Source organism: Felis catus, chromosome A1 (genome assembly GCF_018350175.1).
Source record: "Felis catus isolate Fca126 chromosome A1, F.catus_Fca126_mat1.0, whole genome shotgun sequence".
Lineage (NCBI taxonomy): Eukaryota > Metazoa > Chordata > Mammalia > Carnivora > Felidae > Felis > Felis catus.
In genome coordinates this window covers 145832993-145858765 of record NC_058368.1, presented here as the reverse complement: position 1 = coordinate 145858765, position 25773 = coordinate 145832993, and the positions used below count along the sequence as shown (strand labels likewise).

Below are 25773 nucleotides of genomic sequence, written 5' to 3'. Positions count from 1 at the left end.
AACTAATGGCTGAGTCTATTAAAAAACTGTTTTGTTCAGTTAAAAGGGCCAGCACTGCTGTGGAGCTGGGTGTGGGAGGTGGGAGAGAAGGTTAAGGAGCACAACAGCAATCAGGCCTGTGTGATCCAATTTACTTGGTCAGTAGACTTTGGGAAGGAATAAAAATAGCAAACCAGGGAATATTTCAAACAAAACTCTAGGACATGCTCTATGTATGGGCAGAGAAAATAAAAGGTAAGGGACACAGATACTAGACATTCAGGGACATTCAGGGACATTTTTTCTTTTCCATGCAGATTGCAACCAAGTCCGAACTCCTGTCTATTGGACTAAAAATAGGTTGGAGAGGAATAAATAAATTGATAATTCAACTAGAGCCCTTAACCAGTACCTGACACAGAGTAAGCGTTTAATAAATGTAGACAGTCATCATCATCATCCTCATCTAATAGGAAGAGAAGGAAAAATGAGCAAATTGGACATTCTACCATGTAGCTTTATATCAGTAAGTTTAAATATGACCTATGTATTTGGAAATGTTGTCACTTTACATTTAGAAAGCTGATGGGGCGCCTGGGTGGCACAGTCGGTTAAGCGTCCAACTTCAGCCAGGTCACGATCTCGCGGTCCGTGAGTTCGAGCCCCACGTCGGGCTCTGGGCTGATGGCTCAGAGCCTGGAGCCTGTTTCCCATTCTGTGTCTCCCTTTCTCTCTGCCCCTCCCCCGTTCATGCTCTGTCTCTCTCTGTCCCAAAAATAAATAAACGTTGAAAAAAAAAATTTTTAAAAGAAAGCTGACAAATTTTTAGTTTAATTAATACAATCTCCCATGGGTGTTTGGCAACTCAAACAGTATGTTTTGGCTATTTACACACAATTTAAGCTATTGAACTGACAATCTTTCTCCCGCCCACTAATTCTCCCCATCCACTATCCAGAAAAAAAAAAAAATCACAAAAACCTAAAATCTAGTGAGAAACTTTTCTTCATTTGATGTAAAGTATCCCTTGTAACTCTGCTGTACTGTATAAATGGTGGTTCCCTTCAGTAAATAGTACTTATTAACTGTGGAAACCATATTTACATGCCTTGGTAAACAATGAATTATTCTGAGAACGTGATTTAGTAAATACTGTGGTTTGTGGGATTTCAGGACAAAATTACAACAGCAAATGTAGAAGGAAATCGCTAGAGCTTTTATCTAACTTTCAAGGAAAAGAGAGATTTAAAAGTCCTTTACTATATACTTGATCAAGTTTCAAAAAATGGAAAAACATTTTTAAATGATATTTAAAGAAAGTAAAACTACTTGGCATGACTTAAGGTTTTAAAAACAGATTTAAACAAAGAGGAAAACTGAATTAGAGATTCCAGACAGGCAACTGACCACACATTTAATTTCATATTGGTGATTAAAAATAAGAAAATTATTTGTCCAATAGTAATAACACTTATTTTTTAGGCAAAACTTAATTCACAAACATCATTAATTTATATATAACAAAATGGAGCTGTACAGCAATTTAAATGTAACATTTAAAAAGTTTTCTGACATTAACCTCTTTTTTTAAAAAAGCTGAGAAAAAATTTGGAAGACGTTCACTTTCAAACAAGTGAAGATTTCAGCTTGGCCTCCTTAAGCATTATAGATTTTCAGATATGGAGATAGTCTTTAACAGATAAGTAAGTTCTCATCTAAATGCACCGTCTTGAAAGTAAATTAAATGTATTAAATTCACATGTTTATATCCTTTTTCTCTTCTCCAAAGTAATTATGAAATAATGGAAGCAAGTATGGGTTCAGGCATATATGCCTGTGTGAATTTACAAGATCAAAAACTGTATGTGAGAAGAAGATAGTCAGAATCTACACCCCCCCTGGGGAAGTTTATCCATAAAAACATCCAAGACACTTCAAAGAGGTCTCTTCTCAGATAATTTCCCTAGCTGTTTAAAAGTTGATAAAGGCCTGTTTTCATCTGAATATGAATTTGTTGTTGCTGTGAAAAGTTGTTATATTTACTTCTATATATTACTATAAGGGCGGGGTGGGGGGAGAAACCTATAATCTGCTGAAAGAACACTATCAGGATATGATTGCTAAATCACCCCCCTCAGCATTTTCCATTTCCCAACACATCATTACATTGAGCAGCATTTTAGGGTAATTGTGAGATACATGTAAAGCCTCTCAGAGTCTCCTTGCTGAATTAACACAAAACACTACCTGTGGTCAATCCACTCCACCCATCATCTTCCAACATAATCATGGGTAACTTGCCCCCAGAGCCACAAGGGCAGCTCCTAGACCACAGGCTCCTGGGGATGCATATTCATTGATGACCCTGGAATGACAATGACTTAGGGAGAGGATTTCATCCTGGTTCCTGTTGGAAAGTGCTAGATTTTATGGGGGCAAGGAGGTGAGAGAGGAAGCATAGCATCCCCCAGATGTGAAGGAAAAATAAACTCCTCAATACTCTGGCCAATTTGTGGACAGAAAAGTCAGGCTTTATTCAAGTTGAACAGCTACCAGAAAAGGGGGCTACCTTCTTCCACAGATGGCACACAGGGCTTTCTTTCCTCTGCTGCACTCACTGAGGGCATCAGATGGGAACAAAGCCGGCTCCCCCAGGCCAAATGTTTTCACCCAAGTCCCACATTGCCAGGAGGTGTGTAAAGCTACACACCTAAATGAGGGTTAGAAAAGAGGAAGGAACTTCCCTAAGTAAGCATGCAAGAGAGGTCTTTTTGCATGTGTGTGACAGGTAACTCTACCTACGGGAGAGTGGCAAGCGTTGTGAAGTTTCCACCAATCCTTCAAAGACATATTAGTCCGTGTCCACAACACTTCTGGCATTTCCAGGACACCTCTTGCACATACCTCATCAGACTGATCACTTCCATGAGACTAATACTCTGTTCACATATGAGCATACAAAAACACATTGCTCTATTTTAACCTAATGGCCACTGCTAAACAATTAGTGATTACCTGACAGCATGATTTCTTGACTTAATGAGTTTAACTGAATTGGAACTCAGCCTCCCTTTTATTCACTGACCATTCATGGTAACCTAAATAAATTCATTGGCAATTTACATCAGGGTCCTTTTGAATGTTCAGAACACTTATGCAAATCTTTTCTAAAGTCTGAGAACATTCTACAATGCAGACCAAATCTCTTCAGACTGAGAACCTCAAAATCATTTCACAATAATACAAACACTAAGCACAGGGATATGACCTTCAAATAAGCTACCTGTGCACAGTCTTCAATTAAAATATTATGTGACCTTATTGAAGGAATGTAGAATTCCTGTTGTTAGTAAGATATAATTTCCCACAGCCACAAAAGCCCTTAAATTGTGGTGATAGTACTTCGGCTTCCCATGGCAAATTAGGAAAAATGAGTTTCCATACGATTTAGAGCCTTCAGTATGTATGTTTGCCTCTGGCTATTTTCAAGAAGTAGAAAAAAAATCTATCTTATTCTGACATAATTAAGATACTCTTGTGTGTGAAGATTTTAAACTTTAGACCATCAGAAGTGTCATTATCATACAGTTAAAGGAACAGAAGTGTCCAAGAGGCCACAATATTTATCTTCTCACATTTGATTGGGTAAGAAAGATCAGATTTTCTATTTCTGATCCCAGAGGCTTCAAACAAATGGCAAATGTGATAAGGAGACAGATCTGATCAAAAGAAGAGTGAGTTGTACACACAAAGTACCTCTGAGAGTGTGTGTGTGTGTTCCGGTATACCTGAAAATAACACTTGGGGTCAACACAGAACAGATACAGTATTTATCCATTCATTGAGCTTTATTGGAGAACTTGCTATGAGCCACTTGCTGCCTGGAGGAATTGCCAGTGAGCTCCTTTGAGCTGAAGGAGTCCCTCAGAAAATATACATGAAGAGGGGAGTCTGGGTGGCTCAGTCAGTTGAGTGTCTGACTCTTGGTTTCGGCTCAGGACACGATCTCACAGCTTCTTCGTGAATTCAAGCCCTGCAAGGAGCTCTGCGCTGGCAGCGTGAAGCTGCTTGAGATTCTCTCTCTCTGCCCCTCCCTCACTTGCGCTCTCTGTCTCTCTCAAAATAAATAAACTTAAAAAAAAGAAAAGAAAATACACACTAAGGATTTCGATGATGCTTTCTCTTTCTACACTTTCTATGGAAATCTATTCCAAATACCAGTAGACAATTTAATAATTGAAAGTATTTATTTTAAACCCATAAGGATCCATCAAGGATCAATAGTATCAGTCTGAGTAGAAACATAGGTATGTTGAATAAAGGTATTTCCTCCCTCTCTCTCTCTCTCTCTCTCTCTCTCTCTCTCTCTCTCCTCCTTTGCTGTTTCATTCTATTTTTACATTGATCAACCAACCACATTATAACAAATGTATAATATTTAATAAAAATTCACATGTAATATTTACTTTCACTATTCTTTAGTTTTTATTCAATAAGATTTTCTCTTCTAAAATTTATTATTCTTTTAACTGAGAAAAATCAAAGAACTCAAATTTTCATTTAGCCCTAAAGATATTTTTTGAATGCAGATTAAAAACCAAAATCATGAAAAAAAATCCAGATTTACACTTCAAAATTTTTTTTTACTTAAAACATATTCTTTAATTTTTTTAATGTTTCTTTATTTTTGAGAGAGACAGACAGACAGAGTTCAAGGGGGGGGGGGGGTGGGAGAGGCAGAGAGAGAGTGAGACACAGAATCTGAAGCAGGCTCCTGGCTCCAAGTTGTCAGCACAGAGCCCGACTTGGGGCTCAAACCCACAAACCATGAGATCATGGCCTGAGCTGAAGTCGGAAGCTAAATTCACTGAGCCACCCAAGTGCCCCTAGTTAATACATATTCAAAAGTCTCTTTCCATCTCGAAGGGTTCTCCCTAGTCCTGGGTAATATATTGGGGCTTTTTTTAGGCAGTATCTTCATGTTGTACATTTCTATGAAACAAGAAGACTATAAAACTAGACCTTGTTCTAGACCCATTTACCATCTTGTGTCATGACCTGTGAGAGTTTACACTTTTTGGTTAACATCTCAGATCTTAGATCAGCCTCATAGGACATAAGATAGGCGCTATAATTTTAAAATTTCTAGACAGTGACAGTGGTTAACACGCTGACAGTCTGTCCTTGGAAGGATGAAAATAGAGAATAGCTTGAGTATACAACCTCTTTTCTCAGTTACACTGACAAAACATATGATCTGAAATGTTTCTTAAACTCAGTTTCCTCACTTGTGAACTCATCCCTTAAGTTCCACATCAGAGTGCTATAAGATAGTGGTTAAAAAAAAATGCCTTGGAAAGAAATCAATGTATCCCAGACTCCTGATTTAGATATTTGTGAAGGGAACTATATTTTTTCATCTTTAATTTCATTTATTAAAGAGTTAATGGGGTGCCTGGGTGGCTCAGTCAGTTGCGTGCCCGACTTCGGCTGAGGTCATGATCTTGCAGTTTGTGAGTTCAAGTCCTCATGTTCAGACATGAACATGGGGCCTGCTTCAGATTCTGTGTCTCTCCATCTCTCGGCCCCTCCCCTGCTCATGCTCTGTGTCTCTCTGTCTCTCAATAACAAATAAACGTTAACAATTTTTTTTTAAAAAAGAGTTAAAAGAGGGGAACCTGGGTGGCTCAGTCAGTTACGCATCTGACTTCAGCTGAGGTCATGATCTCCCAGTTCATGGGTTCTGCCCCACATCAGGCTCGAGACCACTTAGGATCCTCTGTCTCCCTCTCTCTCTTCTCCTCCCCCTAATAGTGCATCCATGCAAATGCTCTCTCTTTCCTCTCAAAAATAAACATTAAAAAAAATAATTGAAAGAATATTGAAACAAATAATGGAATATGAAACTAAAATGATAGAGATGAGCAAAAAAATCAATATAAATTATCAAGAAGCAAATACTAATTAAAAAATTCAAATCATACTAAAAGCAAGTCATTAAGAGGGAGATAAAAATTTCAAATAAAGTAACGAGTAGGTTCTTAGATTGATAATATAGAGAAGGGTATCATATGAACACATTGGAAAAAAATATTTATTTATTTACTTTTAAATATTTATTTATTTATTTTGAGAGAGACAGAGACAGCATGAGCAGGGGAGGGGCAGAGAGAGAAGAGAAAGAATCCCAGACAAGCTCTGCACTGTCAGCACAGAGCTCGATGTGGGACTTGAACCCACAAAACTGTGAGGCCATGACCTGAGCCGAAACCAAAAGTTGGACACTTAACCAACTGAGCCACCCAGGCACCCATGGAAAAGTATTTAAATTTGGTGCTGTTTTGACTCAAAATTTGATTCCAATATATTTAATATAAAACTCCTAACATGCTACTACAGTAAGGACATTTAAAAAAAAACAGGTTAATGTATACACTGCCAATTTAAAGAGTGTCTAAGATTAGCCACTGCACAAGAAGTCTTATAGTATATGAAAGAAATTGGATACAGATTTTCCCAAATTGGATGAGAATTCTAAAATTAATATCTTATGACATTAAGAGTAAATTATAAAGCAAACTTTTTGAATCAAATACACTAGAGGAAAGGTTGAATTTTATTTTTATTCTCCTTATAGTCAGTGATACTACAAATTTCATCATGATCAAAGAGTGATTAAAAGCTATTAAGCCAAGGGACATCTGTGTGGCTCAGTGGATTAAGTCCAACTTTTGATTTTGGCTCAGGTCATGATCCCATGGTTCATGGGTTCCAGCCCCATGACGGGCTCTGCACTGGCAGTGTGGAGTCTGCCTAGGATTCTCTCTCTCTCTCTCTCTCTCTCTCTCTCTCTCTCTCTCTCTCTCTCTGCCTTTCCCCAGCCTCCCACCTCTCTCTCTCAACAAAACAAAACAAAAAAAACAAAAAACTATTAAGCCAAAAAATTTTTGAGAAAATTAAGTAAATGTATCAGGTGGTACACTAATGAAAATATATTATTTTTCCAGATTATGTAATGTTTGTTAAACATCAGCTTTTTATAGAAGTTATGCGTTTCAATTTGTTCTTACTTTAAAATCTTGTATTTTGTGTCTACTTTTGCAATTGGATTTTTCTTTTTCTTAAAAGGAGCCCTTCAAAATACAAGCTGCAGCCTCACACACCTGGATTTTCTCCTACTGGGAGTCAGGAAAGATTTTACTGGGGAAATTATTTCTAAACTGAGACCATAAAGTTATTGTAGGCATTAACTGGGTGAAGGAGAAGAGGTATGGAAGAGTGCCTCAGGCAAGAGGAACAGCAACAGGGGATTTTGGAGGAGAGAGTGCCCATAGCATGTTGGACAAACTGAATGCAGTCCATTATGATAGGGACATGGAGAACATGGAAAAGAAGAACATCAAATGTCGTTGTAACAAATGTGAACATACTACAACATGGATGAATCTCAAAAATCTATGCTAAGTGAAAGAAGCCAAACATAAAAGCCATATATTACATGATTCTATTTACATGAAGTACTCAGAACAGGCAGATGTATATAGTCAGAGAGCAGATTAATGGCTGCCACAGACTAGGGGATGGGAGAATGCAGAGTGACTGCTTAGTAAATATGGGGTTTCCTTTTGCGGTGATGAAATGTTCTAGAACCAGATAGTAGTAATGGTTGCACAATATATATTTTTAAATGGTTAAAATGAGGATCCCTGAGCAACTCAAATATCTAAAGTCCAAATAGAGAAGGTAATGCTGAGGAGAACAGTAGCCTGATGGGAGAGGAAACCTAAGGAACTGAACACCGTTCCTCGGAAAAGACCACTGAGGTTTGGAGTCCTGGGCAGGAGTGGTTGTGATAAAGTGGTGGAAATAACAAGTCTATTGGAGTTGACTGAGGAATGAATGGGAGGAGAATAAATGATGAAGTGAAGACAAGTGTTCCAAAAAGACCAAAGAGAAATGGGGAGAAGGACTGGTGTTCTCCAGGTTGCAGGAACACTAGCCATGTTTTGGGAGAAATAAGAATAGTGTGATTGGGGCCATAAAAAATGGCCAACAGAGAACACTGACTACTTAGGAGATGGTTTCAAAGAATGGAATGTGAAGTAGGTCTCTGGGTCCATACCGCCCAACATAAGTTAAGTCTGGGCTGTGTCATTATGTCTCAGACATCTCTGAAGAGGTGGTGATAACCTCCTGATTTATTTGAAGGTAACATTATTGTTAATAATCTGTCTGCCAGCTCACTGATTCATTAACTAGGATTCTGGGCTTTGCTTTATGCCCCTATTTGCTTTCTACACGTAGGGAGTGGAGAAAGCACAACTTCTAGGGCTGTCTCCTGCCAGAGAGGAAACGGCCTCAGAGCTAACACAGAAACTCACATTAACATGTGAAAAATTCTGTTGGTTTCTATCCAAATAAATAGGAGTATCACAAAACCCCCAAAACTGTTTGTCACTTATTAAAAAAGCCTTCTATTGGCAGAAAAACTTCTGGACCTCATTTTTTTCTACACAATAGCATGATGTTTCTGCTTTCTTTCCCCATCAATATGTGATTTAATGTAACAGGTACCACTGAAAACTCCAATGTTCATTTGACTGTAACAGCCAAGATTTGCTGATTTGAGCTGCTGAGAAAGGCATTCAGGGGGCCGGCATTCTGCCAACAGTTCTATGGTTTGGAAACACCCCCAAAATTAATCCTTACTCTATTTTCATTCAATAAGCGGCACTGCCAAAATACTGTTCATCTGCTAAAGCTAAGTACTCGTTGAAAGTCAGGGGTAAAATGGCAACCTGGAGAAATAAGAAAAGAATTGAAGTGAGATACACATCTGCCTGGATTGCATTTTTCACTTTTCTCAGCTAGCCTGCTCAATTCATAATAGGTTCATCGTTCACAACTGCTGAGCAGTGGGGATTCGGTGACATGGCAGTGGCTATGAAATTGAGGGAGTAAGGATGACACTACCTGTTTTGCTACCCCTGAAATGAATTATACCTGGGGAAAAAAGTGGGGGGAGGGTTTCTGCAAGAATTTAGCCCCCATCCTGTGCAGGATTACTTTCTGGGGTGAGGGAACAGAGCTATTCCCAAATCATAGGCTCTAAAGACCAACAATTCACTGTAAAAGTTAAATCTTGACCTAAAGCTCTTGACTTTTTAAATTCAATTAACAAAGGTTTCCCAGTGACATTACACTGAATTCGAGCACTACCACTTAATGCATTAATAGGACATATTGAGAGCCCAGGAGGGTAAAAAAAATAGAGATATTTTTTACCTAAAATAAGAGAAATATTAGAATTGAAAGGGGAGGGTAAAGAAGAGTTACTGTATATATTAATCTCACTCTGGATGGACTCAAAGAGATGAATTTTCCCTAAAGTTATAAAGTCTATAGGAGGCTTAGTTTGGGACTATTATAAAAAAATGACTTCTTAAATGTCAAAATTCTGTAAAAATGATATACCTTAATAATTAGTAAGTTACCTATCTGAGAAAATTTTCTAAATATTATTAGATTGTTGATTACTTTGAATAGGATACAAACACAGTAATTTTATTCTTTCTCATAAATCTCCTCCTTTGACCTGCTTTGTCAACTGTTTTATTCCCACTCCTGGATAAAGCCTCATGAAAATACCTTTGCATTGCTGGGGCACCTGGGTGGCTCAGGTGGTTGAGCGTCCAACTCTTGGTTTCAGCTCAGGTCTTGATCTCACAGTTTGTGGGTTTGAGCCCAGCAAGGGGCTCTGCGCTGTCGGTACAGTACCTACTTGGGATTCTCTCTCTCCCTCTCTCTCTCTGCCCCTCCCCCACATGCCGTACTTGCACTCTCTCTCTCTCTCTCTCTCAAAATAAATAAACTTTAAAAAAAAAAAAAAAGGAAATACCATTGCATTGTTAAGAAGACCCCACCCAGTTGATTTCAAAGCTTTAATCTCTTATCTAATTTAAACTTTTCCCCCTCCACAGCTCAGAAGCTTGCAGTGGAGGGAGGAGGCTGGCTGGCTTCTTCACTGCCCTACAGTTCCTCTTGTGCTCAGTAGACTTCTTTGGCCCCTCTAGGGTTATTACTGAGGGAGAAAGTGTAGGTGAAATACAGACATCATACTTGATTAGGACATTCATCACCTGGTTTCAGGTGGCTATTTGTGTGTACCAAACAGCAAAACATTGTTTGAGCTAGAGTGACATTCCATGTGAATGGCTATCACGTTTTTAAGATTGTTAAAAAATAAAATGTGGAATTTCTCTGTAGAAGAGTTGTTAGAAGAGTGAGAACAATGTAGTTTTGATGATTAAACTCCTTCAGCATTTGTTGATCAAGAGGCTTAGATGAAAACAGAAATGTGGGGGGAAGAAATTTAGTCCATTAGGAATATACTAAAAATAACATTTACTGATATTATATTCACTTTGTCTAACTAATTGTCATTACCTAAATTGGGTTGTGATTTGCTAAAATAATATTCAGGAAGTATTTGTCATGAGTACCTCCAACATGCAAACATAATTTTTAGAGAATTGTAGTACATTGTTAAACTTGAATAACCTTTTATAAAAATTCACAGCATGCTGTACATACAAGTATTGTCTACATTTTGCTCATTATAAGATTCCCTTTCTACGTATTTCAAGAGAATCTTGCTCCCTTTCCTATGAGAAGCAATTTCAAACCACGGAAAATCAATCCTTCAACCCACCCTACACTCCTGATACGAACACACAGAAAGGATAATTACTGAGAATTCCTCCTATCATGGTTCATATGGTTCTAGCTTCCATTTTAAGTAATGGTCTAGAAAAGTCAACACACTGATAGACATGTATGAAACATGACATGTATGATAGACTAAATGAAACACTTTGACCAAGAACTTTGCTGGTGAAAACATTTGATTCATCTGTTAACAAAGTAAAATGGTCATTTATTCAAGCCTTTATATAGAAAAAGAGATACATTGTGTAGAAATTCTTATTTCCTACATTCCAAATGAAATAACTGAATTTGTCCAACTGGAATCATTTCCATGAAGTTGTAGTAATTAACAAACAGTAACAGTCAGTTACTAAAGATTGGTCACATTTAAGTACTGTGTCTCCTAGCTCAGAATCAGCTGTGTCCTTCATGCTACCACCACATAGAGGATTCAGTTCCTATATTTCAAATGTCCCAAATCTTACAGAGATACATAATGGTCCATATGTGGAAAGGAAGCCCACCAATCTGTAGAATGATGATTCCAGGGACTGAATATAGAATCTCATGGGCAGTGAGTCTTAGGTCCAGTTCTGACAAAGATTCATGCATGGTATGGCATAGGGAAAGTTGCTTCACCTCTTTGGAGATCAGAATCTTTATCTAAAAAGGAAGTTGGCCAATCATTCCTAAGGATCCTTGTGACTCTAACATTGAACAACTCCAGGAATAAGAGTAAATTTTTTGTACTATTACCAATCAGGAAAATTCCCTGGAGGGATATAAACTAGAGAAAAAAGACAGAAAAAAAGCTGAGCAGAATTGTACAGGTTGGCCTTAGAGTTGAAGGAAAAAGCACGCTTCTTTGTGATTTCTAGACAAATGGGCCAAAGTCCTGACATTTATTTGAAAACACCTAAGCCCCTCCAATACTATGGTCAGTCTCAGGCTGGAGTTTTTCTTACAAGTATAATTGAAATTATTAAGTTTTACATTCTTTGACTAAGACTCAGATATCTTTTTTACTAAACATTTTTAGGGATATAGACAAAATGTGACTTCAAAACCCTTTCGCTCCAGAAGAATGTATCCAAACCAAAAAAAAAAAAAAAAAATCTTGATTTTAAAGACAAAAAATGTATGCAGAATGGTTCATTCTGCTTAAAATGTCTTTCTACCACAAATGAATATATTACACTGAGGTAAGCTATATAAAACATGAACAGAAGATTTTCTTTTGAAAAAATTATGTACTTAAACTTTGGTGATCTAGTCATAGTTAATAGAAATCTGTAAATATATATACCATGTTCTTAATTAACTGAGCACATTATATTCCATCTCTTGTTATAACTCTTCTCACCATAGGAAGAAATATTGTTTTGAAATAGAAAAAAAATTTAATCTAGAAAGATGGCAATGATTATTTTCCACAGTTGCTGATGTGATACTAAGAGTAAGTAGTAAGTAAGAATCTGGTCAAGAAAGAGAGTGAGTTATTGTGGAGATGACGGCTTTAGTAATTATCATGCAAAAGGGTATGATCTGTTGCTCTGAATATCTTTAAGAATTAGAAAACTATGTTATTTGCAGTGATGTGGATGGAGCTTAGAGTATAATGCTAAGTGAAATAAGTCAGTCAGAGAAAGACAAATACCCTATGATTTCATTCATATGTGGAATTTAAGAAACAAAACAAATGAACAAAGGAAGGAGAGAGAGAGAGAGAGACTGAGAAACAGACTCCTAACTACAGAGAACAACCTGATGGCTACCAGAGAGGAGGTGGGTGGGGGGATGGGTAAAATAGGTGAAGGGGATTAAGAGTACATTTATCATGATGAGCACCGAGTAATGTATAAAATCGTTGAATCACTATATCGTACACCTGAAACTAATGTAACACTATGCTAACTATACTGGAATTAAAACTTAAAAACTTAATAAAATTTTAAAAATTTCTTTATCAATAAAAAAACAATTAGAAAACTATGTACTGGGTCAGGTGCAATGCCATCTGGAGATGGAAGTATTTAAGCACGACTATATCTTTATGGCCTAAAGATTCTATGTTAGGTGGAATTGAAATATAAAATAATTTGGATTTGCTCTGAAAGCAGATTCTAGGGGGTGAATAAATGGTACATTCTCCAGTTCACCGACTGCCTAAAAGATTCATCTCCCTCCAGCTCTACACTGCTTGTCAGATGCTCAAAGGGGAGTAAAGAATAACTGAGCTAACGAAGCAAGAGATGTTCTATTTTAATATATGTGACCACTAACAGATTCCAAACTGATATTTCTTTTTCAAAGAATGATTTAAAAGGAAATCAGGTAGCATCAAACAACATTTTTAGCAAATGATTCTCCTCTATATTACCTTTCACCAGCTCATTCTCTTGCCCCCATTCCCTCAACCCCCTCAAAACACACCCCAAATCGAAACCACTGGCGCCTTCTCACAGAGGAGAAATGTGTATGCTGCACAGGTGTACTGCTGTCTTTGGGATTTGAATCACCCAAACTATCTGAGTTCATTACATCAACTAATGTAACCTAATTCCTTTAAAAGAGATGTCTGGCTGTGAAGAATTTTGAATGGATATTTAAAGCTTTCCTTAGCCCCTGGAGAGGATTTGAAATTAGGCAGATATTTTTTGCCTAAGAAAAGCAGTGTATCTTTGGAAATTCAACATTTCCATGTTCTTTACTCATCTTTTTTCTGTATTGTTTTAACATGTTGGACCTTTTATAGAATCCCTTAATAGTGTAGATATGAAACTTTCATTAAAAACAGAAGGGAAGATAGTACTTTGCCAGTAAATCACGTTATAACTTCTATCCCCAGAAACTTAAGATATCCTCCACCAGGCAAAGTCAGTTCTATAAAGCGATTTTTCCCAATTATTTTCTCACAAAGAGTAGGTGATCTCAGTGGTTTCCTGAGCTCTTTTCTGCTGGCTATCTCCAAGTGTTGCTATCAGCTCTATGAATCTGTTTTCTGGTGCACAGATGGTAGGAGTGATTGTTTTGAAAACAATTTCTTGCATGGCCACCCCTCCAAAACCACCCAAAGCAAAATTTATCCCATACTTCTGTATTTACACATTGAGAAAAATCTCCAGAGTTACAAGGATTTATGATATTACCAGCATGTTTTTTGCATAGTGGAGTCAAGCCATCCTAAATATTGCTTAAAACATTTTAATTTGTCTAGCCATGACTGGACTGGAAAATTAGAGCAATGGCCTGGACACTGAACAAAGGAAACAGTATCATTAACATACAATAATTCTATAATTCTGTCCACTAAAACAAATGCATTTTTATGGTACTCAAAATGAAAACCTGCCATGTTGGCAGAGAAGTTGGTGAGAATGAACATGAGCGTAAACACGTATCTAGTAAAGATAACTATGGGACTCATCTTGTGAAAATTCCAAACGTGGAATAGGGTTAAATCATAAACACAACTCAGGAGATTCAATTAAAGATAACAGGACATACTTATGTACCCGTAATAAAAAGGGCACAGCTCAGTGAGCTAAGGGGAAGAATGTCAAGTTTAACTTAGCAATCCATGTTTATAATATTCTAAGAATACAGAAAATTTAAAGGGCATATCTTTCCTTAAGAAATCCTAACTAATGGGTGGGAGAAGTAGACTGGTGGAAAGTTTTACAGAAAAAGCATTAATGCATTCAGGAAAAACTCACCAATATATAAAGTATAATATCTGATCATACATAGGAGCCATGAAATAATAGGTCAAGAAAAAGTAAATAAATGTCCCATTCAAGCAAAATGACTGGAAAACAGCCAAAGGCAAACAATAACCCTCATTAATATATGATGTTCATGTGTTCATTTTGAGGGGCTATCAAGGACAGCACCTTTGAGGATATCTGGGCATCTGCTGTTTCGCAAAGCTTCAGGTCAGTTGCCATCTGCTGTGAAGAATGCAAAGATGAGGTTTCTTGAAAATGCTAAGTGACAGTTTGGTGGGGCCGATTTTAGAGCTCTGAATGAATATAATTTCCGGCCATCACAAGCATTCAAATGAAATAATTACCTCAGTTTCTGTCTTACTCTAAATCTTGGAGGTTGTGGGCAGTTAGCACATTTTTTGTTGCAAGCGACAAAATGCAAGTAAAACCAAGCTTAGGCAAAAATATTTATCAGCTCATATAACAGAGATCTCAAGGGGTAGAACTGGATTTAGGCAAAACTGTACACATAGATTTCTTGGTATCTCAAATCCAGTTCTCTTTGCTTAATTTTGTTCTGCATGTGGGTTCTCTCCTCTGGGAAGGCAAGGTGATTGCTGATAGATGTAGTCCCCAAATTTTCTAACTTAGCATCAGCTTCCCCTGCCCACCCGAATATAATGAGAGAGGTATAATTCAGTTTTAACTTCCTTTAATTTAGCCTAGCTTCACCTCCACAACTGCACAAAGCAAGAAAAATATACCTCTTCCAAGAAAGGAGTGCTGCCAGTTGAAAACAATAGGTCCACTAGAGTAAGTCTAATGGACCTAAGCCACTTTCAGGACACCTCTTCAGGGAACTAGTATCAAGCACAGGCTCAGCATGATTACGTCAATATCTCTTCAGAAGAGAGTGGCAAATCAATGCCCCTAACACACGCACCTACACACACACACATGGACACACGTGCACATGCACATGAGTAGGAAATCCCTTGTATAACTGGGCAGGCCACAGTGAACTGTGATTCTCAACAAGATTACCCTTCCCTCCTACTCCACCTTCCTACTTCAACAAGTGAGAAGAGGTGACAAGCAGCCCTGCAACCATACCTATTTTCCTCACAATAATATCTGTACTTACAGGGAAATGTAGAATTCTAAAATTCAACAGTAAGAGTAATTTTGGTCTATTGGTGATTAAAGAGAAAAGTGAAAATGTTATACCTAGCGGTCAATTGTGGAATTTGAAATTCAACCTCTATGAAACTGAAGGGCAGAGTGGACCCACATTCCACATGAAGAACTTTAGATGGCAAGGTCCCAACACTGCTGCTCCACATTTTCAGTTTCCTTTGGGGCCAGATTCTTCCATGCCTTTTCCTAGCCCACAGACAGCTAGTAGAAGCTTTAGCAAACCTATGCATTCAAACAAAGACATTTTTTACCAATGACCTATGATCCCAACAGGTTTACCAGCCAGTTCAGAGAAGGATTTAGATTTGGAATATTTACTTTGAGTCCATCTAATCCAACCAAATGCCATCGAATCTGGCTAGCTAGAAAATCGGCTTCCAGGAAAGATTTGTCTAGCTCAACTATCTGTGGAAAATACCCTGGAAATAGTGCATCTCTAATCAGGATAACAGAACATATCCTTCTGTGTATCCTAGTTCAGGACCATAATGGATATTTTCAATACTCAGCAGTTAGTAGAGTTTTAGGTTAGTGCAAATTCAGTTCTGAGATATGCTCAATTTTTATTCTATTTTGTCTAAGATAATTTCTATCCATTTATGTTCTACCTAATTTCCCTCTTAAATGTCACTCCACGCCAGCTTATTTTTTGAGAGGAATTTTTCAAATTAAACTTCTCATTCAGTACTAGTGTAGCTATTCTGTAGCTATGCCTCTACTATTAGTACACAATTCGAAATTAAAATTTACTATCAGAATCAGTACAAGAATACCCAACACCACCAATTCTCATTAAAAATCCCTGAATGGATCAAAAACAAAAAAGAATACAAAAAGCAACCTGTCTATAGATAAAGTGCAAAAGGAAAACAATTATATAAAAACTAACAAAGGTTTACTTCATGTACTGGGGAAAATTAATTCTACAACAAAAGTACCCTCAAAATTCACCTTGATAAATGTTTTATTGTGTGGATGAAGAAGGCTTTCTTTGTTACTTATAATACATTAGATTTCAGAAAGGAAGAAGACAGTAATGCCTATATGAGGAATTTAACCTGTGTGTGTGTGTATGTGTGTTCATGTATGCCCACATGTGTGTATCTGTCTGCTTTTGCCAATTTTGGCTTATGATATCCTACAAAAATACTATGAGGCAGAGAAGGCTTTTTCTGTGAGAATTTGGCAAAATCAGAGGTAAGTTGATGGTCCTATTCTTGGGATTCAGTGAGGCATAATCTAAAGTTTTCCACTTTCTAATAAGGCAGTTTTGGAGTGAAATCTGTTATACTTCATACAAACTACACATTCTCATCAAGTTACTTAAGCTCTCTGAACTTTAGTACCTTCAACTGCAAAACAGAGATAAAACTTAACTGATGGTGGTGTTGCAAAAATGGAATACATTAATGCCTTTATGGTGGTTAGCTCATTTTAAATAAATTACTACTATTACTCTTAGAATTGGCAGAGAGCTCATTTAGTTCTTTTAGTCCAACTTTTGACCCAAGGCAGGAATTACCCACATAAAAATTTCCTGACAGATGATCTTATAACCTCCAGTGAAGAAGAACTCAGTGTCTCAAATGTAGCCACTCCATTTATAGAAGTATTTCCTTATAATAACCCTCCAAACTACCTCCCTCTAACTCATATCCATAACCCTAATTCAGTCCTCTAACATTAAATAAATAATATACTTAATCCCTTCCCTTTATGATAATTCTTAAAATATTTGAAGACTATCAAATTGGAGAAATTATTAGAGCATTAACTGCCCTAATGAGAAAGTCTTTTCTTAGTAAAACTAAATATTTTTATGCCACTGTTTCAAGACCTTTGGACATCCTGGTTGTTCTTCTTTGGATGTATTCTAGTTGACAAAGTATTTTATTTTTGTAATTATAGTATCTTCTCTGTAATACAGTGACTGATTAAACATTTTCTTCTTTCTTTTAGTGACTGCACTTAAAAATTTTTGATTTTCATAATTAATGAAGTCTGTGTTATCCACCTTGAAAAACCCACACAAGTTGGAATATTTTAACTCTATCTCCCTTCAAAGCATCATGCTTTTATCTGTATTTCAGTTCTATATTTTCTTAAGCCCACATATTAGGCATTATTATTTTAAAAAACATTTTGTTTTAACCTTTATTTATTTTTGACAGAGAGAGAGACAGAGTGCAAGCAAGGGAAGAACAGAGAGAGAGGGAGACACAGAATGCTCCAGGCTCTGAGCTGTCAGCACAGAGCCCGATGCAGGGCTCAAACTCATGAACTGTGAGATCATGACCTGAGCCAAAGTCAGACACCCAACGGACTGAGCCACCCAGGCGCCCCATTAGGCATTATTATTGTTGTTGATTTAAACAGTCAGTGTTTCATGGAGTTTTCTGTTCTCCCCATTCATTTTGCATGTCAGACACCCTTTCCATGACATTTCCTTTCTGGAAATACAACCTTTAGAGATGCCTTTAGTGGTGTTCTATCGATAGTGTAATCTCTCTGTTTCTGTTTTTCTGAATATGTTCTTAAAAGATAACTTTAACAAACAATGAGCATTTGCTGTCAGTATTTTGAAGACAGTATTCCACCATCTTCTGTCTTCTACTGTTGCACTTAAAATGACTGCTGTCAACCCACTTAGAATCTTCTTAAAAAACTTCTCTTGTCTCTGATATTCTGTAGTTTGACTGTGATGTGTATGGGTATAAATTTCCCTTTATTTATCTTGCTTGGCCTTTTTTGGGGATTCCTAAAGCTATTGACTGATGCCTTTTTCAATTCTGGAAAATCCTCAGCCATTGTATCTTCACATATTTAATCTCCCTCACCTTATTTAATAGGTCTTTCTGATATTCCAAATTAGATATATATTAAACATTTTGGTTTTCCCCTTTTGTTTTAACCCTTTTTCATGTCTTCTCTCACTTTGCTTTTCTGTTACATTCTGAGAAATTTTTTCAGCTCTGTTTTGCAATTTACTAATCTCCCTATACCTAATCTGCCATTTACACTTTCAATGAGTATTTTATTCACTTATTTTTTTTAATTTAGTTAGCTTCTAGAGGTTCCACTTCCTTCCTTTTTTATTCTTTTCATATTAAATTCTACCTTTCATTTCTTTAAACATACCAAATATGTATCTAGAATACCAAAAAGTATAACATAATGGTTGGAAGCAGGGCTCTGCTGTTAGACTGTTCAGGTTCAAATACCAACTTTACTACCAAAGCTTTATGGGTCTGGTTCTGCTGTTTGTTATTTCTGCTGATTCTCCCTCATAGTAATTACATTGCTTGTTATTTCTGCTTGTGATTACTCATGCAATGAGAATTTACCTATGGAAGTTCTATGAGAGTTGAGTAAAGAGCAGATTCCTCCAGAGAAAATGTTCATTTCCTTCTGACTGGTGCCTGGAGGTTCTACTAATTTGTGGTTATGTTAAAATAGTTCCTCAGAATGGAGTTTTTTTTTTTCTGATAGCACGTATTATCTGGCTTTAAACTTTAAACTCAGGTGAGGTAAGCCATTAGATATGAATCATCAGAGGTAACACTTTCCCTACTGCCCTGGTTGTCTTGACATCTCCCTCCATAAAGTAAAATTTTAAGTTAATTGTTTCACTGAAGGTACAGTCTATTACATTTTTGTCATGTGAAAGACACTTTAAACTATAATTTTATTACTTAGCATATCAATCATCTGTATCAAATTTGTAATATTTATTAATGTCGTCCTCCAAAGCACAGACAAAAACATTGACACTTCTGTTTCGGTCATGGCTAATTATCACTAGATGCCCATTAGACACCCAAATTAGCCTTTATATAAATCACATCAATAATTACTTTCTTTTCTACTGAATAATTCCCACAACAGATCAAGAGGCTATTATTCTGGGCATCATTAAACACACACACACACACACACACACACACGCAAACAAAAAAACCTCTTGGGACCTCATACCCCATTTCTCTCCTTTCCTTTATAGCAAAAGTCTGTGAAAGCATTATTTTATACCTGTTGTTCTCAACTGATTTGTTCACATTACATCTTAAATCTATTATAATATAATGAACTTTTCCCCTCTCTCTTCCACGGAAGTTGCTTTTATGAAAATCATGCATAATCTCCACCTTGTTAATGCACTGTTTTCATTGACCTATCAACTGACTAACAGAGTTTATCCCTTAGTCTTGGATACTACTGTGACCTGGTTTTTTCTAGCTCTCTGCTGAGAGAGAGTCTCCTTTGATGATTCTTCTGCATCTCCCTGACCTCTGGTGGTAGGCATTGTAAAACAGAGATTTGGGTGTTGATCCTTAATCAAATTATAAAACATTAATTTCATTACTTCTACCATAAGCCAAAGACAATATATAGATTCCGAGGTTTTTCACTATTTTATCTCATGTACTTTTAATGATAACCCAACAAACTAAGTTTTATCAACCCAGTTAATGAATGTTAGCAGATAATTTTGAGCCCTTTTGCAAGCATATGGTTATCAATTTACCAAGAACAAGTCTTTTTTCCAGGCAAATCTGATCTCCTTTATTGCTAGGTATTTTTGATGTAGAGATCAGAGGAATATTACAGATATAATTAACTGTGTTTTCATCAAGTTTTCACACACTCACTCCTGACATTTTTAGAGAACAAACACTTAAATGGCTAAGAAGTTGAAAAACCAAATGCAATAAGTGCTGATGAATGGATATAAATGAAAAACAGAAGGGGGTCTCTAGTGCCATTCTGTGGGTATGTCCTCGCTTTGTTCATTAATTGGTTGATTACTTAAACAAATATTTATTGAGTGCCTATTTCTAGGCACTGTGGTTTTTTAAATAATTTTTTAAGTTTATTTATTCATTTTGAGAGAGAGAGAGAGAGAGAGAGAGAGCGCGCACTCAGATGAGCAGGGTAGGGGCAGAGAGAGCGGGGAAAGAGAGAATCCCAAGCAGGCTCCATATTGCCAGCAAAAATCTAGGCACTATGTTAAGTGCTAGGTATATATAGCTATGAACACATAAAAAAGAAATTTCTGGCTTTAAACTTCCCCACATTACAGTGGGAGAGACAGGCAATAAATAAAATATATCATACATTAGACAGTAATAAGTATCAAGGATAATAAAAGCAGAAAAGGGTTGTAAGAAGCATGTGTGTGAGGGAGTAATTACAGATAGAGTGGCTTGCATAGGACTTAGTATTATAATACATGTAGGTAAAGAATTGAAGGGAGGGAGGGTGAGACAGAGCTTACTATTGCTTTGCTCACCACTGTACCACTTATCATAATGGCTAGCACAAACTGGTGCTTAGTAATATTTTTGAATAAATGAACAAATAAGTGACATTTGTCTACAAAGGCCTTCATCCTATTAACCATATTAGAAACTTACGAGTCATTTCCTATAGAACAAAGTCATCTGGCTTTTATTGTTCACTTGTACTTTCGAATGACTCCACAGAGCCACAAAGTGAAGGAAGTAGTAATTCTTCTTCCACACCTGCTCTTGGAGTATCGTCTGTTATGTTGTTATTTCCCTTTGTCCTAAAGATGGTTTGAGAAAGGACCCTGAATGCTTTGTTAAGAGCATGTGTTAGCTGGGGGGGGGGGGGGGGGGGGGGGGAGGGAAGGGTGTGATATACCTTACAGCATGATTCAATAGTAGTGCTTTTATTCTTTTTGAGATTCTGTAGCTATGTCCTGTAGTGATTTGATGTGTAGGCAGTCCTGAGGGATTTTTGGAGGAGGCAGGGGAGGGGAGGATGAAAGAGGTCTTACTGACTCTACACGTAAAATACAACCAAACCAATAACGTCTTTTGAAACAGGGTAAAACAAATATCTCCAATGAATTTCAAAATGTCCTTTAATATTGATAAGATTTTGTCTCAAGTGTTTCACCAAGGTTTCTCAAGCTCACATTTTTTTTTTTAAAAACAGCCTGGATTTCCCCAGGAGAGCTGACATGTCCCTGACACTCTTTGTCTCCTTGTCTAGCTCACTGGCAGTACACTCAGCAGGCCCTCTCATTCTTTCTTCTTTGGACTGCTTGAAATGGTAAAAAATTGAAAATGTGAAAAAAAGCTGTTATGACTACTTCTATAACAGCAGCAGCCTTTAGGGAATTATCTTCCATTTCTTGTAATTAAATTGCTTGTGATTTTTTTTTAAATACACTTACATCATGCTAACCTGCCAAAACAAATCCAACCAAGTTAAATTTTCCTAAAAGACTGACTAAAGATGAAAAGTCAGCAATCCCCAAGCAGGACAAAAGTGACTGAGTTGGCCATGTTGTCTTCCAGAGCTTTACCCAAACCAGCAGAGACTAAGTTGATCCTAAACTGGAGAGAAACAAACCATACAGGTCCTAACACCAATCTATAAGGGCACCGTTCTTCCTGCTTTTTAACATGTCATATGGTCAAAGAACATAAAGGGCTCTTTTCCCTTTAACATATTTATATCCAAGTGATAAATGGTCATTACCCTATTTTATTTCTCACTTTTCTATATCAAACTCCTAAAGAATTAAACAAAAAATAAATGGAAACAGTAGAGTGTGGTCTCTTGCCTAAGGCAGACATTATTAGTCTAAGAATTAGTTTTTAGTGAAACCACCCTATCCATTCCCTATTAGTCCTGACATTCCAATGCCCATCAGCAAAATATAGTCCATAGATAATATGTGTGCTCACCTATTTGTGGCAAAGCATGTTGAGACCTCTGACAGAAATAAATGTTTTTAAAGCCAAAATATTCAAAACTATGTAAACCTTTAAGTTCAGCTCTTCTAAATAAGAATTAGTATTCATTAGAAGGTCTGGAATGAAGTTTAGTTTTGTAATGTCCCTTTCTGGACAATTTATACATTCAAAAAGCACAATTTATGAACACAAAAGTTAATATACTAAGTAATCATCATAGTACATCTCCTTAGGAACACTATTAGGTAAATATATTGTTGGCCCAGCATATTTGTTTTATGTACCTGAAGTCCATAAATGTTCTTCCTTGTTCTATAAATTGTTTCTTTTTACCAATTTGGGTTTCTTTCTCAATAAATGAGAGTTTTAGGTGCAATACTAACATTAATATTTTCTACACACTTACGCACTTTTTTTCCATTGATGTAGTCAGAAGTATATTATCAATTTCCACAAAGAAAAGTCAAACAGCCTAAACAATGTCAACAATATCACCAAAATTTGGGTAAAGTTATTTCTATTTCACAAGCTAGATGAGGTAAACACTTCAAAACCTACCAGAACATTGAATCATTTATTGCCCTCAGACTTGATTTTTTAATTTTGATTTTAATATATTTGTTTGGAAATTAAACTCTGTTCTTTACCAAGGAACATAGAAGGAAGGGAGGATGTGGGGGAGTAAAGCTTTTAGAGATAATCTGCCAGAATCACTTCATCACTCCTTGAGTGAATTTCTCTAAATTCTCTGTTCTGCCTTTAACTACCTCTGTGATTTTGGCCAGGTTATTTGTTCATGAAATTCTGATCCGTATGATGATGGGATTCATCAATGTACTATCCACGGTTGCTTTCAGCTTCAATGGAAGCTAAATTTGTCTATGTTGTTCTTTAATGAGTTGACATTCAAAGAACTGACAGACCTAAGCAAGCCAGGTTTCTGATCCTACTCTATCCCAAACATGCCAAAGTTTTTAATCACTGACAGATACATGGCTCCTTCTGAGTGAAAATTCTCTGTTTAGAGCTTTCCAGGCACAGCCTCATGGAACCCAACGTGGACAGTAACTGAATGGTCACTTGGTCCACAGGTAGGAATCCAGACACTGGTTATGACCTGTTGCAGCTAAAAGAGCATGACCAGTAAGAATGTCTGAATACTTGGAAAATTTGAAGCATATGGAGAAAATATTTCAAGTATTCATTTAATTTAGAGATGTATACTCATTACAAGAAGCTTAAGAAATTTAAAACAATTTTATCCAAAGATTAGGGAAGTCTTTCTTCCTTACTTGTACTACCTTAGACTTCTTGGAATTAGCTATCAAATAAAAGGTTTGGAATTCTGAGACAGACATTTTTAGAAGATTAATTCAAAAGCCCCCAACCACGTTTTTTTTTACTCAAGATAATATTGAAAAATAATGAGTTATTCATCACAAGGCTTGTGATTAGTCACAGTCCTTTGTGGTGAGAGTTTCCTCAATGGCTATTTTAGAAGTGTGAGTACAGACTGAACACATCCCTACCTTAGGAGAGTCAAGCTTAGACATGGCCTAAAATGGGTTCTCTTATTTGGAATGACCTGCCTTCCTCTTTCAGACCCAAGATGACCAACAGAAATTATTTCAATTATATCTTCTCCTCTCCCATTTGAAGCATGAAGAGGTGACCTTCCAAAGAGAAATTATAAAGTAACAATATAAAAATTTTCATGACAAGATGTAAAAACTGTCTTTACTATAAACTCCCATTTTCTGAGGCAATCAGTGATTTTCTGATCAGACACTTAAAACCAAAAGAGACAAGTTAAAGTAACTCTAAAATCAATAATCTAGGGGTACTTTAATGAGGGAAAATTGAAAAATCATGGACTTAGATGGTCATTAAAGAACTAATTGTTTCCTTTGCCTGCAAACTTATGCCATATAAAATGGACGACTGTTGTTCCTATTCTGAGAACACTCTGGTGAGAGTATTCCCAGTGAGTGTAAAAGCTTCCCAAATCATGGTAATTGAAGTGGTCTGGGAAGTGGTCCGGAAGGTCATCTGCCTTCTCATTTCCATAGCTCAGGCTTCCTCCTGCCTAATCCCAAAATGTAGGTCAAGTTGACCTCAGAGGGGAGAGACTCATCTATGACAACTCTGGGGCTTTGGTCCCAATGCAGAGTTCATCAGTTAAGAACTCAAGGGTTCAAGGCAGAATCCAGAATTACCCTTTGTGGGAAGAGAATTTCCTCCATTGCTTCCTTGATTCACTCAGTCAACAGTTGATTGTGAAGTTCTTACAATTTTCCAAACATTGCTCGGAGCACAGCGGGTATAAGATAGTAAGATCTCTGCTATTACAGCTCTTACATTCAACATGTGGATAAAAAAAGAAAAAACAAACAAATGAATACATGAAAATATGTAGAGAATAACACTTATGAGGGCTGGATGTCTTCTTCAGGTTATGATGTTGACCTTTTAAGAGGTCAGGGGCTGAAATAAGAGAAAGGCAGACAAGAAAGTTTTAAAATATGCCATTTGTGTGTGTGTGTGTGTGTGTGTGTGTGTGTGTGTGTGTGATGTGGTGTTGTGTTTGAGGACCTGTGCCCCAGTGCCTATTTCTAGAGCATCACCTGAGAGCTCCAGGGCAGGTAAGACCAGCAGGCCAGACTCTTCCCCACAGACACAAATCTGTATATGTCACTAAGATGCCCCTGGCTGCTGTAGATCCCAGAGGAGTAGGGACATGTGAACAAATGGCTCTTGGCTGGCTGCACACTTGGTGCTCTAAAAGCCTGAATCTAGACTCTCAGGAAGAGGGAGTAAAACAGCACCATTGTCCACTGAAGATAGAGAGGGTACAAAATACCTCTCTAGTTTCTATTTGGTGCCAAACCACCTCGGAAAAAGTAAACGACCTAGGGAATGAAAAGTTGTTCCTTCATTTTCTAGGGTAATCATTTATAATCCCCCATATTAAGGGGCCTACTTTATTATTCCACAACTAAGTTAATTTCAAAATCTTTTCTCCACAGTGTTCCTAATTAGAAGCAGATGTGGGAACCACCTCAGTACCAGGAGAACCCCTCTCTCCTATCTCTCGCAACCTCTGTCTGTTGCAAATAAGCCAAATTTAAACCAGCAATCATGCATGTTTCCAATCAGTCCTCCAACTTTCTCCCCATGGAAGTAACTCCTTGGCTTTGCACAAGGAAAGGAAATGTTTCCTTCAAAAAGCAATGCCAGGACAGGGAGCAGCTTATTCTCACGATATTTAACAGGCTAACCATCCAGTGCAGTGAGAAAAAAAAAAAAAAAACAGTGCAGGAGCAGCCAGAAAAAGACAGCAGAGGCCCCATGCCAGCAGAAACAATGAGAAAGACAGAATAGGACTGGGGAAAGCATTTATAAAGTTTGAGAACATAAAGCTTATCTTCCTAGAAGCCCACCCTTTTGTGGATCCA

At 37.1% G+C, this 25773-nt stretch overlaps 1 protein-coding gene across 3 annotated transcripts in view; it reads right to left on the bottom strand.

Moving 5' to 3' along the window:
• Nucleotides 1-25773, bottom strand: part of LOC123378999 — a 255936-nt gene that overhangs the window by 127569 nt on the left and 102594 nt on the right. The window contains exon 3 of one of the 3 annotated variants that reach the window (XM_045033267.1): nt 21243-24671. The exons of the other annotated variants lie outside the window; for them this stretch is intronic. Coding sequence (XP_044889202.1) covers nt 24578-24671 — 94 coding nt within the window. The 3' untranslated portion in view covers nt 21243-24577. Of the gene's footprint in view, nt 1-21242; nt 24672-25773 lie in introns of those variants that run through there. 3 annotated transcript variants of the gene reach the window in all.